This window comes from Tachypleus tridentatus, chromosome 1, assembly GCF_004210375.1.
Source record: "Tachypleus tridentatus isolate NWPU-2018 chromosome 1, ASM421037v1, whole genome shotgun sequence".
Lineage (NCBI taxonomy): Eukaryota > Metazoa > Arthropoda > Merostomata > Xiphosura > Limulidae > Tachypleus > Tachypleus tridentatus.
Window position 1 is genome coordinate 98,944,605 of NC_134825.1, and position 19,401 is coordinate 98,964,005.

The 19,401-nt window shown below is 32.3% G+C and overlaps 1 protein-coding gene across 1 annotated transcript in view; it reads right to left on the reverse strand.

Moving 5' to 3' along the window:
- Nucleotides 1-18,186, reverse strand: part of LOC143252919 (lachesin-like) — a 31,369-nt gene extending 13,183 nt beyond the window's left edge. Inside the window, exon 1 of the mRNA XM_076505827.1 lies at nt 18,063-18,186. Within this exon, the coding sequence (XP_076361942.1) occupies nt 18,063-18,141 (79 nt within the window). The 5' untranslated portion in view covers nt 18,142-18,186. The remainder of the gene's footprint in view (nt 1-18,062) is intronic.
- Nucleotides 18,187-19,401: the final 1,215 nt, after the last annotated feature.

The following is a 19,401-nucleotide window of genomic DNA, read 5'->3' on the forward strand; positions in this document are numbered from 1 at the left end:
GCGGCTTTCTTCCGTTAATAAGCAGGGTCTGTATTTAACATTCAGCTTTAGTAGATATGTTAAAGTACTATGAATGAATAATACTTTTACGCTTATCAAACGTTTTTCCACCTTCATACTTTTGTGTTCTGAACCATGTAGTGAATGAACTGGCATATTTTGTGATTCGTTTTGTTTTGAATTTCACTCAAGCTATATGAAGGCTATCTGAAAAAGCCGCTTTTAATTTAGTATTGAAATAATAGAGGGAAGGCAGCTAGTTTTCACCACTCACCGCCAACTCTTGGGCTACACTTTTACCAACGAATAGTAAGATTGACCATCACTTTATACCCCCCCCCAACAGATGAGAGGGCGAGCATGTTTGGTGGGATGTAGAATCGATCCTACACCCCTCAGTTTGCGAGTCAAGCGCTCTAACCACTTGACTATATGAAAAGTAAAAACGCATATAGTTACACAGACCATTTGATGGTTCTAATGTTTCAGCTATTAGGTCATGTTTATCTATAAATGAAACAGAAACAACTTTATTTAACTTAGTACTTGTGTTATGAAGTTTGGGATAAGAATCAGTAGAGCCAAAGTTACGTCAGTTCCAAAGGGATTAACTTATTTTGGCACTGAGTGGTTAGAGAATTATTGTAAGGATCAGTCACCTTTCTTGTTTAGCTGCTATGGAGTTTGCGAATCTCTCTATAATCTACAAATGTGTTAGGTTGAACAAAAAACGACATGTAATCACGGTTTTGAAAAAAATTGTTTTGTTTGCTTGTTTTTTTTATTTTGCGCAAAGCTACTCGAGAGCTATCTGCGCTAGCCGTCCCTAATTTAACAGTGTAAGACTAGAGGGAAGGCAGCTACTCATCACCATCCACCGCCAACTCTTGGACTACTCTTTTACCAACGAATAGTGGGATTGCCCGTCGCATTATAACGCCCCTATGCCGGGCCCAAGAAGAAAAAAAGATTGGGAAATTAAAAGCAAATAAACAAGCCGATATGAAAGGGAAGAAATATTCTGTCAGTAAGATTGTTAGTTAAAACTATTTTTTAAATAACATTTTAAACTTCTTGATGGAATGAACAACAAGTTGTGAAAAAGTAAGCTGACAATCCTCGTGACACTTAAGTTCTTAATAGCTGAAGGATTTTGCACTTTTTGTGACCAGATGGTTTTACTTATTCCACGACAAGACTTGAAACAAATTGAAAATGAAATAAACGTTTGATCATATATAAAAATATTGCTTCGGTTCAATTTGTCAGTTTTAAATTAATTATTTCTAACTGTTGTGAAATATATTTCAAGTGAAGCCTTAAAATTAAGTTAGTTTTTGGATGTGACGATAAAATGTAGTTAAACGCGAAACATTTAAGCAACTTTTGAAGAATACTAAAAACAACATTATTTTCAGTAACCAAGCGAAACTTCTTATTCATTTATTCTGTAGATAAATGTTATACTCAAGACCTGTTAAAATAAAAACACCTCGACTGAGATTGTAGAAAACTTGTCACAAAATCGTTAGACGTATCTTAAAAGTATAGTTAGTTTTGTGCTTTGTACGTAAACATTGCGGAGCAGATGGATATTTTCAATACAATCTTTATATTGTTAACTATGATTGAAAACACGTGGCAAAGATTATTCAAAAAAGAACTTCTTAATTATTGAATTTATATTTTGAGAGCATTTTTATTTTTTTTCAACGTTTTTCTAATCACAGTGTTTTGATCAAATAACAGTCTATAAATTATCTATCTGAATTCTCTATAGCATAATCTTATTAATTCATTGATGCTTCCAACCTCTGAGCAGTAAAATTTTGTGAAGCGAATCCTAATAACCAGGAATGTCCTCAAGATGGAGCAAACGTCTTGAAATCAATCAAAAACACATAATCTAACAATAACTATACAGAAATCAATAGCAATAGGGTACACTAAAGTCACATTTGAGTGACGTGAACTTTAAGTTTCTATAGATATGTACATTCAGAGAGAGAGAGAGAAGAAGTCAATATGTATTCAATATGTATTCTCAGCTAAAATAACTTGATGGATTTAAGAGGGTTTATTACATGCTAAAGTGGACGGTAGTAACTAAACTAATAGGCGGTACCTATTCTGTATGCGTATGTTTCTATTGAATTACATTAACAGAAAATATTTTGAAAATAATGATAACGATCGATAGAATACTTGTATACAAAAAGGTATATCATTAAATCATACGATTACTTAGGTATTTGTTAACTTATTGAATTTTATATACTGATTTTTGAAAACTTTAGTTTATCTTTGAATGGTAGATGAAAATAAATACTATACCAAGACGTTTCACCTCTTCAGCGAATCTTCCTGTTGGTGAAAGACATTCCACAAACAGAGAAAGCTTCACTGAAGAAGTGAAACCTCGTGGTATTAAGTCTGCTTTCAGTTTTTAATGTTTTTTACTCGGGTTCTTTCCTCAAATGTATTAACTATATTGATTTCTACATTTCTATATTTTTTAACAAATTGTACTGTAATTATTGACATACCTTTCTATTGTCTTTATTTTTAGGTATGAGAGTATTAACATGTGATATACCATACTTGCCACTTCTATTGCCTTTTTGATAGCCATAACACCAGAATATAAAAGCTATAGTGAACGTGAAAAAAAAAAAAAAAACTTTTAAAATGTGCAAGTTTTCAGGTCATAGCTAACTTGACGAACAGAAACCGCTCTTGAAAGGAAACTCATAATAGATCTTCTGTGTGTTTTCTTATAGCAAAGTCACATTAGGTCATCTCCTGAGCCCACCGAGGGGAATCAAATCCCTGACTGTACTAGCGGGGAGCAATGGATCATGTAGCTCTAATTATTAGTGTGGGAAGTTTATCTCTCCAGCTGCTTTGAGCACATATGTCTCCCTCTCTGGCATTGCCATGAGAGTTTGGAATTTCGTTATGCCATGAAGAAATGATATTCCTCTTTAATATTCTTCAAATTGTTTAGGAATTTTAATTTCAGATAAATAATAAAATAGTAAAACATATCTAGTTTGTTGTATTTTTTATATTTTTTTTAAAAAATAAACATAACAGTGAAATAATTAAAAATAGGCAGCAATAGCTTTTGTTATCCATTTAGCTAATACGTAAGATTAATCAGTTATATATAAAAAAGTGACAGTGAAATAGTTACTACTGAGCACAACCGTTTCTGTGATCTAATATATTAATCTATAATACAGAGACGAGAAAATGAAATAGTTTTTACTCTAAAACAACTGTTTTTGTGATCTAAGTGGCCATAGTTTCTGTAATTCTAGTGTCATTCAATAAACAGTATTATACGTATTGCATTTTCTTGCTTAAACTTGACACTCCCTGTAAATAACTAATAGTTATTTAGAGTAATTTATTTTGTTTTAGTTTTTAGTACACTGCTAATAGAGAACAGTCTACTAAAATGCGATACGTTGTGACAAAATATATTTCTACAAACAGTCAGTAATTAAAAGGAAATTAAATATAGTTTTGAGCATGAAAAATAAATGTTTAATATATACACAGACTCACAGATATAACACAGCAATTATGTTAAAATTAACATCTAAAGGAAATACACCAAGTATCTACCTGACTTTGTTCACATTAAAAAACAAAAAGCTTTAAAGAAAGGAAAGGATCACATTATAGTACAATGTGAGAAAGGTAAAGTATCCTCCCCAACCACCGTAAGAGTAGAATTTACTAAAGTTAAATAGATACATAAAGTAATGAAGATACATATCAGGTTATTACCCTGTTTACAAGATTCACGCGTGAACTGCGCTAGATGCAATTGAAAGCAGTACTATCTGGAATACATGAGTTACATACTTTTCTTACGAGAACTGTACGAACGTAAACTTAATATTTTAAATCTAAAACCTTTCCCCTTTTTCGTACTTTTACGTGTATACTTTCAAAAGCATTACATATGTTGATATAAGGGAGTAAAAGAAGGTATTTGCTTTTTACGAGGTATTTTATGTAAAATAAACATATTAGTAACTTAAAGTTTTAATACATAATTATATAACGAGTGAACATGCTACCTAATTAAAATCTAGCTTTGTAACCAAATAGATACACGATTAACATTAGACCTGTTAAGATATTACGAATATTACATAATTACATAACAATATGCACCTGTAGTATTTAGATTTTAGGAATAAAAATGAAAATCCGGCACAAATCCTTAAGCGCTAAGAAATACCTGTGCGAATTCTTATCATTTAATATTTAAGACGACGTACGAATTGGAAGTGTTTAGTTTTCAATAGTCAGTTACATTTATCCCTTGGAAGAAAACGTAATACAGACAGAAGAGCAAAAGGTTAAACAGAAAAAAAGAGATCAGAAAGTTATAGGAACATTACTCTTTGTAAGTTGTCAACTGTTTATTGTAAGTGACACAAATCACTTTTTGTGAATGGCTTATGACTGTCAAAACAAATAGGGCAATAAAGAAATACAAGAATAAAATAAATATTGTGAGTCTCATATTATATATAGTGCAGATGGCATTTGATGAACAACGAGTGAAAAGTCGTGGCCCCTAATTTTTATCCTCAAGAAACACAAAAAGACAGCGTGGAAGATATTTTAACGTAACCGACAATTTCACTATTCGGTATTAAAAGAGTAACTCAAGAGTTAGTGGTCGGTGTTGAATGCTACCTGCCTCCCTTCTAAGCTCTCAGTGTTAAATTAGGCATGGATAGCATAGATAGCCCTCATGAAAGTTTGAGCAAATTTCAAAACATACAGAATATAAAGTAAGAAGTGTTCAGTAAATTCTGTAGTTTTGATTTATTCACACCAAAGACAAAGAAGATCTTACATGGAAATTAAATTATTAAAGAAGATGAGATAGCGTCAAAGTGGTTATTATATACTATATACTATCAGTCACTACATATTCTCATATTCTTTCACTGTGTGGAGAAAAGATGGCAGCGCAATGTATGGGAGTGTTGGATATAATTAGAAACAAAAAGTTTCAGAATGGTACTAAATGTTTGAGAAATTTTGTATGTCCTTTCTTAGAAATTATTTTCATATCATTATGTTTAAACTTTTGTAACGTCTGTGAATGAAGTACACTATAAATATTTTTTTAATCCCAAACATCTAATCGTTCAAATTACTTGTTCGTTCATTTGCTAGTTGAGGCTCCATCAAAAGAACAAAATATTGCTAGAAAAAAAGTGTGGTAACGAGTAATATACTTTTACTCTTCTATTCTCACTTTTCATAATACAAACATTTTTATTACTGAATATAAAATAATACGTTTGGTAAATATACTGATATATTTAGTACTCTAAAGCAGGAGTTCCCAAACTTTTTAGACCTGCGGAGCTTCACATCAGAAAGAAAAAACATTTCGGAGCCTTAATGTGTGTGTGTGTGTGTTTTATTATAGCAAGGCCACATCGAGCTATCTGCTGATTCCACCGAGGAGAATCGTACTGCTGATTTTACCGGTGTAAATCAGTAAACTTACTGCTGTACCAGTGCCGGAGCCTTAATAAAAAGAATACATTAAAAATAGAAACAATCGGTCACTAGCACTAGATAAAGTTTACTTCAAGCTTTTAGAATATAAATTTATTAAAAATATCAATATTTAAAAAAAAAAAATTACTTCTAGTTACTTGTTCAAAAATTTCTGCTTGCAAAATTTATGTCAGTGAAAGTACAGTGTACTTATTTATTTATTAGTGGCTCGGATGGGCTTGCTCTTGTTCACAAAGTAGTTCAATATTTAGAGTTATGGTTGTTACCTGTAAGCGCAAATCATCTTCAATATTTAGCCTGTATCTAAATTTGGTCTTTGTAGCTGTACACAGTGAGAATGTTTGCTCACACAGATATGTTGTTGGAAAACACATCAACATTTTCAAAGCTCTGTTACTTATTTCAAAGTATTCCATGGCCATTTGAATACAAAATTGTGTAATTTCTTCCTCCTGAAATTTTGTTTTCAGGGTGTAATCAGTTAAAATTTCTATAAGCTGTTTTTTTCTCTTTCAAACGCAAATCGCTGGTGTTTGCAAAGTCAATAAAGAAATTTTGAACCCACAGTAATTTTTCTAAATGAGAAGAGAAGTACACAAATCGGATATGTGATGCAAGACTGAAACTTTTGCATCTTCACTTAAGGAAATTCCATGCATAAGTATAAAAACCACTGAGATTTACGAAGCCATCAAGTTATTGCTTACTTTGGAGCGCTTCTCTTTTACTCTGAGCTTTGAAGTACGTTATCCTTGTACCCTGCATTGTAGCATTCACTTCATTTAAATAGGAATATACGTCCGAAAGGTAAGCCACTTTCTGTATCCAGCATTTGTCCCTTAATGTGTATCCAAGTTCAAAGTGACATTTAGATAAAAAGAAACCTATCTGCTCATGCAGTTTGTAAAACCGAGCAAGCACTTTTCCCCGAGAAAGCAATCGGACTTCAGTATGAAGCAGCAAATCTTTATGCAAAATTCCCATATCCTTACAAAGTAAACTGAAGATCCTCGTAGTGAGTGATCTTGATTTTATAAAATTAACTATTTTTATGGCATCACCCAATACCTTATTTAAGTTTTCTGGTATTCGTTTTATTGCAAGTGCAAGACGATGAAGACAGCAGTGGATACTCTCGATGCCCAGGTGTTTCTTTTTTATGAGTACCACTGCGCCTGAAAATTGTCCAGTCATAGCTGCAGCTCCATCAGTGCAAATACTTGAGCAAAGTTACCATTGGATCTCATGTTCTTCCATAAATAAATCGATCAGTTTAAATAATTTGGTTTGCAAATTAGTATGTCTTCTTCAAAACTAGCTTCGTAAGTATAGTGAACAAGCACAAGCAACATCGTATAACTTGCGATATCTGTTGATTCTTCCATCTGAAGCGAAAAAGGTGAATTTGCTTTTACTCGCCTTATTAACTCCGTTAAGCAATTTGATCACATATCCTTGATTCTTCGAGAAACCGAGTTGTCAGAAAGGGGCACAGAGTTAATGTTTTCAAGAAATTTATCATTAAAGTTAAGTTTTAGGCACTCGACTCGTAATCCAAGGGTCGCAGTTTTGAATTCCGTCACACGTAATATGCTCGCCCTTTCAGTAGTGGGGGCGTTATAATGTGACTATCAATCCCACTATTCGTTGGTAAAAGAGTGGCCCAAAAGTTGGCATGGGGTGGTGTTAACTAGCTGCCTTCTCTCTAGTCTCACACTGCTAAATTATAAACGGCTAGCGTAGATAGCCCATGTTTAACTTTGCGCGAAATTCAAAATAAGCCGAAACAAACCATTAATCATGCACTCTATCAAATCTTTTGTGCATGGTTTTATCAATTCTTTGGCAACTGTATGACCTTCACCTGCTTTTGCAATACGGTAACTAACAATAAGAGCACCTTTGTTGTCTTGGTAGACAAACAAAGGAAACGTATATTTCCTTGCATTTAATTGCAAAAACTTTCTTTTGAAATATTCGGAAATTGGATTTCTTAAATCGGAGTATTTGGTTTCTAGACGCCGTATTAACTTTGCTGGATACAAACGACTGTAACTCAGCACTGTTCCACATTCAACAAACAACCCACAAGGTAAACCATATTCAATAAAATTTTCATCATACTTTTCTTTTGTTTCGGTGTCTCTTGCATTATCCAGCGTTGAAGTGCTTGCACACAGCGATAACTCCGATGGATTTATATTAGGCCTAGGCCTAGGAAGGTTTTTACTTATATCAGATTTATTACTGATATTCAGCCACTATAAGGGTGACAACTAATTAATTTGTCTAAAAATGCATATTTATATCTTTGGCACTTCTAACATATTTTCACGGATACAAAATAGCTTCTTAATGCAAACTCGTTCAAGTACTTCAGTTCTATTATCATACACTGACTTAAGATCAGTGTTGCCATTACGAAGTCGGAAATTAAGATTTGTGGAAAAAAAGGCTAGACCGTTAGAATAATATATTTTTCTAAAGAAAAAGGACTTTTTTGTTTTTCTCTTTTTTTTAACAGAAATGTTTTAAGCCAACTAGCAAAATATTAAGCCAGATCTGACATGCGTCTAAATCGCGAACGAAATGAAACAAAACGAAACATCACGTCATGCTGATTTTGCTTTTTGTCTAGGTGTGTGCGTATAATGTTTTCTACGGTTTGTGGAGAAAACATATTGATGTTAATGAAGTATTGTCTTATTTTGTCTAATTTCTCGTTAATTTTATCTGGTGAGCATAGTTTTATAGCTGTGTTTATTTGTTTCTTAGTATGTTCAGTTTTTGTTTTGTTTCATGTGCGGAGTTCCAAGGAATTTTTCGGTAGATTACTGTTTTAAATTCTGTATCGGTTCTTGTAATTTTGAGGTTAAGAAATGATATTTGACTGCTTTCTTCATGTTCACATGTGAAGTTAATGTTGGGATATATAGAGTTAATATGATTGAAAAAATTGAGTATGTGTTCTTGTAGATATGAATCCCGCAATCGTGTCTACATATCTGTACCAGTATAGTGGTGGATGTAATGCTGTGTTTCAACTTGTATCATAAAAATATTGGCTAGAACTGGTAATACTGGGTTGTCAATGCTTAGGCCATTTGTTTGTATACAGTTGTGATTGTTGAACATGAAGTTTGTCATTATCGTGGTGAATTCTATGAGGGTTGCTAATTGGTTGCTGTGAATGTCTATAGTTGGGTTAAGGTCTCGGATATAGAGTTCTAAGGCTACCTTGCAGGCTTCAGTGGTTGGAACTTCTGTAAAGAGGGATATAACATCGAAACTGGTCATTAAGGCTTTATGATTACGTTGATAATGCAATTAGACTTGAAATTAAAAGGAGTCTTAGATGAATGAGATTGTAATTAAACGATTCATATGTGGACATTATTGGTCGTAATGGACAATCTGGTTTATGAGGTTTGGGGATGCCGTATATTTGGGGTGTGCGTGAGTCGGTCATGCGTAGGTAGGAATAAAGTGTTTTTGAAATTTTGTTGGCTTTTTTCATTTTTAGTAGTTTTATTTTTAGTTGCGTTTCGTGTGTTTTTGTTGGATTTGTGTGTATTGGTTTAAATTTGTTTGTATCTGATAGGATGTTCTTCATTTTTTGAATTATGCATTCGTGTTCATTATGACTATAGTGTTTTCTTTATCTGCTTTTAGAATTTTTATGTTTTTATCTTGTTTTAGATTTTTTATCTTTTTGTAATATTGTTTTTTAGCTTTCTGTTTTGTGAAATTATGTTGATGTTTCTGTGAAAAAATTCTGTGAAAAAATCGTTTAAGAAGTTGTTTCTGTAAAATATAAATTTTTAATTTTCTCTGGGAAGTTTGGCTGTTGGATGTCAGTAAAATTGTTGATGTTGTCTTCTTTCTGTTGGTTGTTTTCGGTTGTTTCTTGTCTTTGTTTTCTGCAGAAAGTATCACAAGTCTCCTGGCTAGGTCTTCTAAACATTTTTTAATTTCTAAAGTTGGAATGTACCTAGGTGCTATTGCGAAGTTGAGTCCTTTGTTAAGTAGATGTATCTCATCTGTGTTTAATTGTCGGTCGGATCCGTTAATTATGAGGTTAGTCAATAGTTTGTCATGTTGGTTTCTTTTCTGTTGTTTATATCTCAGTTTCTCTAGTTTTTGTTGTAGCAGATCTTTTTGTCCCTGTTATTCCTAGTGTTGATTTGTTTTATGTTTCGTTGTACAAGTCCGTAAATCTCTGGTTTAATGCAGCATGCTAGTTGATGGTCTTGGTTCATTTTTTTGTTTTTGTCAGTCATGTAGTTCTTGGTATTTTGTGTTCAACATGGCTTTAAGTAGTTTTTTTCTGTAAATTTTGGATAATGTTTGTGCATTGATTAAATTTTTTGATAGTTTTACCTTTACAAAGTTAAAGGCTAGTTGTTCCTTTCTACATTGTTGAATGAAATAGATGTCATTTCTTCTATTGTTAATTCTTTGGTTTAAGTTTCTTAATTTCTTTACGATCGTATGAGAGTGTATCGTTAATAGTGGTGTAATGTATGTTAGTTCAGACATAATGGTTACATACAAATTCATAAAAAACAAAAAAAAACTTACACTTTTCATACAATTGTCTTGATGAAATAATAATTCTAGAAACCCCTCTCCTCTACGTAGTGATTTATCTACTCATATCACTCGTTTTTACATATATAAATCCATTACACCTTTTGGGAATTAACATATTTTGTATCATCATTGCCTTCAGTGGGACCTATGACTCAGTTAATTAACCTTTACTCCCCAACGTCTGGAAATATTTTCCTTACAATGTGAATGATCATCTTGATATTCAAAATGTTTTAGCTTGGTATCGTGTGAACAGTCATCTCAAGTGTAGACAGTAGTTGAGACGTTACTGTGTGAACAGCCTTCTCAAATCCAAACCAGAAACTCAGATGTGTTCAACATATATACTCAAGACGTGCATCAGTTGGTTGTAATCCAATCTACATTAACTTAAATGTCATGGTTTATAAACAATGGAAGAAGTTATTCTAGCGAAAAACTATTCAGTCCATCATGTTGTTGTACATTAAACTAATAAAAAACAACTAGCATCCAAATCCAAATAATGTGTACAAAACCTATCATTCTCAAGTTTGTTTAAAAACTTAAATATTGCTTTGTTTAAACAGCTGGTATTTTGCGTACAGCATTCTGGTTTTCACTTTCTCAAGATTAGAAAAAAAACGTTTCTTTAACTTTTACTGAACTAGAAAACTGCGACTATAAGATTGAAACAAAAGGTACATTCTCGGAACACTGTAAGACACGCACTTACATTCATATAAAAGTGTGAACTCCCACCCTGGTGATTGAAAATATAGGCACAGTAAAACAATACCATCTCCTTTCAACACACTGTGTCATTTAAAAATTCAACATAATTTTTATAGGCTTATTATTTATTAAGATTTATTCGGTATCTTTGTTTTGGCCATTTTAGGTGGTCTTCCAGAAAAAAGTACATAGCCCTCAGCGGGGCCTCTGCTCCCAATGAGAAACTCTGATTTAAATGACTGACTGTTTACCTGTTCTTCTTGTATTAAACACAGAAATCATTTCTATTTGCACGAATAGTTAATTACCATTTTTGAAAGCTGGAATTTTTTCTTGGTACTTATGAATGTAATAAGAAGTTTTATTTTTTGTAAAGGACAGTAATACTGATGACAAGTACTAGCAAAATTACAAGAACAAGCATTCACCACAGAGGATTGTCTAAACCAAGGTAGGAAAACTCTTTCATGACACAAATAATGCACAAACCTTATTTCTTTTGCGCTCTGTCTACTTTTGTTAAGTAAGTTAAAGTGTTTATCACAGCCACCAGACATATTACAGTTTGAGAATCATTTTACTACAACAGACTAATGAATGCTGTTTATCTGTAGGTATATAAGTATATATATGTGTCTATTCAAATATAATCGCTCTAAATTAATGAACTACAGCATTAAATGAGATACTGTCAAAATCAAGTTTTGGTCTACACTAGTCACATAGTAAGTCAATTATAAAGTATATTCTTCGATTTGGCTTTAGCACCTATTTCAAATTGTCATTTCATAGGACTGGCTCTCTCGCTCGTTTGTTTGTTTTGAATTTTTGCGCAAAGGGCTATATGCGCTAGCTGTCCTTAATTTAGCAGGGTGAGACAGCTAGTCATCTCTACCCACCGCTAACTCTTGGGTTTTACCAACCAATAATTGAATTACCCAAACAGGCGGAAAGAGCGAGCATGTTTGACGAGGATTCGAACATGAAACCCTAAGATTAACCATGTGGCCATGCCGGGTGTCAACTATCTTGTACACTTCCTCAGCTATCGTGTATAGTGACATTAGTGACTAGCCACGTATGCAAGGTTATTTAATGTTTTTAGACTATGAATATAGTAGTCGTATGTCTGAAGTTTCAGTCGTATGTCTGAGCTCTCTAAGATTGAGCGTTGTGTTTATATTTCAAAGTAAAATAGCAAATTGTTTTAATATCTTTATGTACGTACAAACATTTAGAACTTATGCTTTAGTTTTTTGTATTTATAAAACATTAAAATGCCCTTTATGTTATTAATTCTACAAAATAAATAAAATTAGGAAATTTTAATCTTTTTCCTATTTTCAAAAATGACAACCTGACTTTATAGAATGATTTGTCTTGCATGAAAAATTAAGAATATGTTTGAGCTACATATATCAAGAAAAAATGTTTTACTCCATTTGATTGACGGACAAATGACAACACAAGTGCTACCTCATCAAAGCAAGGCCTAATTAGCCAAAATAAGTTCAAAATGATTTAACAGCAATCAATTACTTGTGTATGTGGTAACCTGTATTTTTTTAAACCGCTTGTTATCTATAAGCTGTATGGATTATTTTAAGTAAATGCTATACGTGGTAAGAATGAACATAATTCTGTTTTTAGACGAATTCATGTTGTTATGGTCCCCTTCAAATGCAGAGAACTAATTTCTTACCACAAAGGATGTTAATCGAAAAATGCACGGTTCATGTCCCCTTCCCACAGAAATGTAATCTATACGTTTTGGCCAAGAGTGAATTGTTAGAATAACCTATAAGTTGGCGGTGCGTTATGTTGATTAACTGTTTTCCCTGTAGTCAATCAGTTCAAAATTAGACTGTTTTACACAAACAGATCTCTGGTACTTGCTCTAAAGCGCTAAAACAAACAACTCTTATTATAAATTTTGTTTTCTAAAAGAAGAGAAAATAACACAATCACCATTACAGACGGTACATACTTGCAACATTGTTTATAGCTAGGAAGAATATAAAATTATTGATTATTTTTTACAGCATCAGGCCTACTTATATCTTCAATATCCTACTCAAGGACCATTCAATGGACGTATCACATTGTTAGCTCAGAAGAAATGAGCACAGATTTGAAAATTATTATATTCCCAAAATGGGTATAATCATCGCCGTCGCTGTTAGACGTGATGCTTTTAGGGGTAAACCGTTTTCATCCTGTTTGTAGTAGGTTTTCTCTCTTTTGTAGCCATGTTTAGAAGTAGATAACGTTACATTTACTAAAATACTTACATTAGTCTAAGTGCACAAAAATCTTAGTAATATTGCCCTACCATAGCACATTCCTAACTAAATTAAAACACAGCCAAAAGTAGAAACATACCATTCAAGTGATTTCGTTATTGACAACGTATTAAATCATTACCAATGTAACATCGAAGCCCATAATTATAATCATGCTGACGCTGTAGTTTGAAACATTTATCAGTGCAACTAAATCTATAAGATTAGACTGTACAACAACCCAATGTGCTTTCAGACTGGGAAATGACGTAATGTTCCATTTATAGACACACCCTTAACAGTTTTAATTGTAAGTTCAAATTATTCCAGATCTGAAATACTTCTACTTTAAAAGCGATTTCCTTTTGAAGCAAACGTGGAATGAAAATAATATTTTATTAAAGCTGTACCTTTCCTAATATTGTTCATCCTGCGCAACGAAGACATAGGAGCTGAACGATTTGACAGACTCTGCGCACGAATGATGTACAGCTGTAACGGTAAAAAGTTGTATAGGCTACATTCAAAAGGCGCAAACGCTGACGTAAGCAGGTTGACATCTGTGTCTAAATACTATATCTGTTATACACATAACAGTGTTAAGATAAAAGTACCACATTGAAACATGTTTGATTTCGTGCGTTAGGTGATATAAATTTTAAATGTTGTGACGATTGGAAGATATTTCTGCTTCAGCTCCACCAGAACATTAGTATGTGAACCGTGCCCTCTACCAATTCCTGAAAACCCAATTGTCCCATGTGTACGATTACAGACGAAGTTCAGATATTCCACATAATTTGTTTATGGTTACCGAGTGGATAGAATACGCGAATCCCCGCCACACCAAACATGCTCGCCCTTTCAGCCGTGGGAACATTATAATGTGACGGTCAATCCAACTATTCGTTGGTAAAAGAGTAGCCCAAGAGTTGGCGATGGGTGGTGATGACTAGCTGCCTTCCTTTTAGTCTTACACTGCTACATTATGGACGACTAACACAGGTAGCCCTCGTGTAGCTTTGCGCGAAATTAAAAAATCAAACAAAAATAATTTGTTTATTGTAATTGAAAAATTAGCTTCAAACCTCATCCCTTTCTCATGTGATAAATTACATGCTTGAAACAAGAGTTTAATGATGAGCTGGAGGCAAAACGATGCGAGGTTAAAGTTTAATGAACGATGAAGTCTTCCGCTTTTTTATTTTTCATGTTGAACTCAAATATTTACCGTCATTTAACATACAACGTTCGCTTCGTTTTACTTGTCATATACAGTTTCATGTTTATTCTCTTGAATGTTACACCCGTTGCATCTAATTCATAAATTACATCAGTGACAGCGACCTTTATCGACCTGGTCCTATGTTGATTTGCCCATGTTTTGGAGGACTATATTAATAGCATAGCAAGTGACTTTCGGGTTTCTAATTAGCATTTTATTAATTAAAACTTTATTGTTCTCGAGAAAGTCGTCGTGGGTATTTTGAGTATACGTTTTGGTTTCGAAATAAGAATTTTAATGCTTTAGCTTTTTTCCAAATGTTTTACTCTGAACCTTTTTTTCTTTTTAATATATTTTAACAAATATATTTGTTTTTCACGTATTTGTTGTTGATTTTGATTTATAAAATAAACTGGATTGCGGCTCTCCACTGGACTGAAACTACAGCATTGTTGTAATCCACGTTAATTTACACATATTTCTTTGTAAAAATGACAGTGTTGGAGACTAGTGCATTAAAATATTTTTTCAAAATTTTGCATTGCAACATTCTATGATAGTATATTTTCCCTAAAAAGGACAAATTTGTGGCAGTAAATAATTTAAAGACACTAAAACATTTATAAATATCTTTCTAAAATATATGGTAAAATAATTATTTTATATGCAATACCAGTTGACTTAAGGATATTTCATTGTATAATATCAGTAAAAAGCACTCAAAATATAGAATAAATAGTCATCTTTGGGTAAATTCCAGTAAATTGGTAGGTATGAAGCAGTTGCCATCCCGACTACCGTGCTTGCATTCTTTGGAAGGACTGTTATTAGTCATCCTCCATCGACTTCCTCTTTTGAATTTTTTGTCTCGTAACATTTAAAGTTTAGTCATTCGTTATTATGGCCAACTGGTTAAAGCGATCGACTCGTAATCTGAGGGTCGAAGGCTTGAATTTCTCTCATATTAAACATGCTCGGCCTTTCAGCCGTAGGGGCGTTATAATGTGACAGTTAATCTCACTATTCATTGGTAAAAGAGTAGCCCAAAAGTTGGCGGTTAGTGTTGATGACTAGCTGCCTTTCCTCTATTTTTATACTGCTAAATTAGGGACAGCTAGCGCAGAAATCCTTCGTATAGCTTTGCGCGAAATTCCAAAAACAAGCAAATAAACATTCTTTATTAGGCCATTTTTCCCGTAACTGATCGATTTTATTATCAACCCTTTCATCATGATCACATGCACCGATACAGAAAATTATAAAAGAATAATTTTACAAGTCAACGTTGGTAAGAATAATCTGCAGAATTAGTAAGTCTTCAGTAAAACATCTCATTTATTAATTATACCAAGCTATATTTATAAAGTTATTGAAAACCCTACGATGTTTAACATAGAAATTTCAAAACCATAAGTTAGAAATTTTATTTATTTCTGACCATTTATTCACAAAATACATTTAAAAAAAAACAACCATACGACAGCTCGGATTTTGTGTTTTTGCTTAAAAGTTTGTCTTAAAATTATTCACACTTTATAAGAACGTTGTTCCAATTTACTTGCTACCATTGATGTGCTTTCAAATCAACGTTACAACTCAGGTTAATGACTATGATTATCTTTCTTTACTTGACATCGCAATTTCCATTGAAGCACTGTTATATATGTGGGCACAGCACAGATACCTCAATGTGCAGCTCAATATTTAATAACAAATAGACAAATATGATTTAGATATAAATACTAAAAAAAACAATAATGAACAGGAGCCATAATCTAGGAAGCATTACATTTATGAGCAAACATTCTGATAAGCGCATTCTGAAGCTCGTATTATATAGATTACACTTACAGACACTCATTTAAAGATGATGTATGAAACATTATGTTCTAACCAACTCCACTTAGTGTCTTAATTTTTGTTTTAACATTCAAATGAAAGTCAATTAGTTTGTAAGATAGGCGGAATATACTCAAGCAATTTACTTACATTATTAATGTGCAATAAATGAAAGTTTAAACTGTTGTGAAAAGTCACTCTAGTTTCACTACTTTCGTGAAATAAATAATATGTACATATATCTAAAGTATAAGTATAGTGTTACTCCTTAAATCGCTGTATTAGTAGAAATACATTCATAGTGTACAGTTGCTAGAGTGTTAAAGTTATTTGGTAGATAAACATTTGTTTCAGCTTTTTCATATTGCTCTAATTATCAGGTTAACAAAGACAATACTTCAAAATTAGCGAGAAGAAACTCTAAAATAAAGTATCAGATTGAATCTGCTACGCGCTAATTTAGAATTCCTCGTTGGAGATACTAAAACTTTCTTTTTTCACAATCAACATGAGCTACTCTACTCATCCAAATCTGATCTCTATTTCAACGCGTTCTCTAAAGTGCAGAACAAACACAGATTTATTTTAAAAATCAGTAGAGAAGACTGTTGCAAAAGTAGGACTTCTAAACGACCTAAGAAAAGCTTTTTAATTGTAAGAAAGTTTGGCTTAATTACAAGACTCAAAATTAAAAGAGGGTAAGTCAAATGCTTTTAGACATTTAAAATTCTAAGCCCTAACTGCTACCAGCTGTCCAATAAAGTGAATATGGAAGCCAAAGAAACAAAATACTAATAAGTCCAATAATAAAAACAGTAGTATATTTATTATAAAAAAAATTGTAGCTTTAGAACATTTATACTAAGAGAACTTTTAATGAGTTTTAAACATTACATAAGCTACGTAAATAGCGAAACTCTTAACTAATCATGTTTGGATCCTTATAGCATCCAACGGGCTATATATATATACATTTATAAGTCATGCAGGTCTAAACATGCATGACTACAGTACAGCGCTTTAGTACTAATTATCTATTATGCAAACGTTTGCAGGCTTGGAGTACTAAAGTACTAACTGTGAATGCATGAATGTTTAATTATTTGTAACGCTACAGTAGTATTTGTATAATATGTTAACATGTAAATATTTAGAGGTTTGGAATATTACAATACTAATTATGTAATATGTAAATATTTAGAGGTTTAGAATGTTAAAATACGATTTTTTTAGCATATAAAACTTTATAGGTTTCGAGTACTATAACAGACATTGAAAAGACGATTTTACAAACACAGTGAAATACAATATCCACTCTTTGATATTAATGATGATTCTGAATTCACGCATTGTGTACTATATATTTATATATAAAGGTGGAAATTCACTGGATCTATTGTATTCAATATATATTGGTGGTACTAAAACTTTCCTTTTTCACAATTAACACGAGCTACTCTACTGATGCAAATCTGATCTCTATTCCAACGAGTTCTCTGAAGCACAGAACAAACACAGATTTATTTTAAAAATTAGTTATCTGTACTTTGTTCTGCGAGAAAGTCGAACGCTGAACTCTTTTGTTATGAGCTGGTGAACTCATATTTAATTACTTCAAGTCGTGATGACTTGATGATATCCTTATGAGTATTTTGTACGTCTTAACATGAATTTTCTTAATATTTACTTTTAAACAAGACACAGGTTCCTCAAAATGTGCATCAGCATCCCAATAAATATTTAAAAACTCTTTTAAAAAGGAACTTTTGTATGAAACAAATATTAACGCACTACTAAATATTGTACCTATATCTCTTTACTATAATTTACAAAATTAAACTCACCTTTACTTGATCCAATATTATCTATAGTAGTACTAATAAGGATCAGTATCAATAGGTACAAATGGTGAAGAAAACTCATTGTCGTAGAATAAACAAATGTCTTTCGCAATCTCTAACAAGTTACCTAGCAATCTAATTCTTTCAATTAAAAGCAATTTTAATGATTGGCAAGCTTCTTTGTGCTGATCTGCATTATGGAGCGAACAACTCGAGCGCCAACTTTATAAAGTTTCTAAGCCTGCTAGGAAACGCTTGATTCGCTAGTATGGTCACAATGTGCACTAAGAGACTTGCGCAAGCCAAATAGTTGTATTTAAAAGCTCGTGATCTATAAAAAAAATTGATATCAGAATTAAATTTAGTTTAATGATAGGTTAAAAAATAAACTTTGTATAGTAGTGGAAAGTGGTTATGGTAATCTAGATTAAAAAGAACACAGGTGTTGTCACATTTCAATAGCAAAACTAAAACTGTTCAACAAAACATGTTAATTGATTTAAAATAACATAATTAATGTAAAAATATGAATGAAAACGTTAGTGAAGATTTACTCACTAATTTTACTAACACTTGAAAAATAAGTACACAATTCTAAGTATATAAAACAAGTGACATAAGCACCAAAATTACTCATGTAATCAATTCTTTGTGAAAAGAGTTTTAGTTCAATAAAATATTGATACTTGAAAATGTGAACTCCAGGCAGATTTTCGTAAGTAACACTCAAAATGTAGCTCTATGGTTACTAGCCTAACTAACTATCGAGAATATTAGTGTGAATACAGCATTCTAAATTAAGCTCGAAAACATTAGTAGGAAGTAAGTTATGAAATGATTAACAACATTACTACAACTACAATATTGTGATTAACGTATACACAAAATTAAGAAACTTAGCACAAAATCACTGAGAAACAAACTAAATATTCATTATCGTCTGCAATGAATTAATAAAATTTACTGAATATTACTGGTTTGTTTGATGTTAAGCAAAAAGCTACACAATGAAACTTCTGTGCTCTGGTCACCACGGGTACAGATATCTGGTTTTTAATGTTGTATATAGGTAGACATTCCGCTTTGCCACTGATAATATAAATGTTAAGAGCATTATAACAAATTAACTGAACCGATTAATTATTGATATCAAATAGTAAAATATAATTACTGCTCTAACCATTTGGTTTATAACGCTAAAAATTGGATTTTGACAGTCCATTATGTAGTTTTGTTCTTTAAAACAAACAAAATCTTGGTCTAGGAACTTATTCGCCAGTGTGAAATAACAAAGAATACTACAAGTAAATACTAGCACCTATTTTCTAAAAGTTCATTGTTT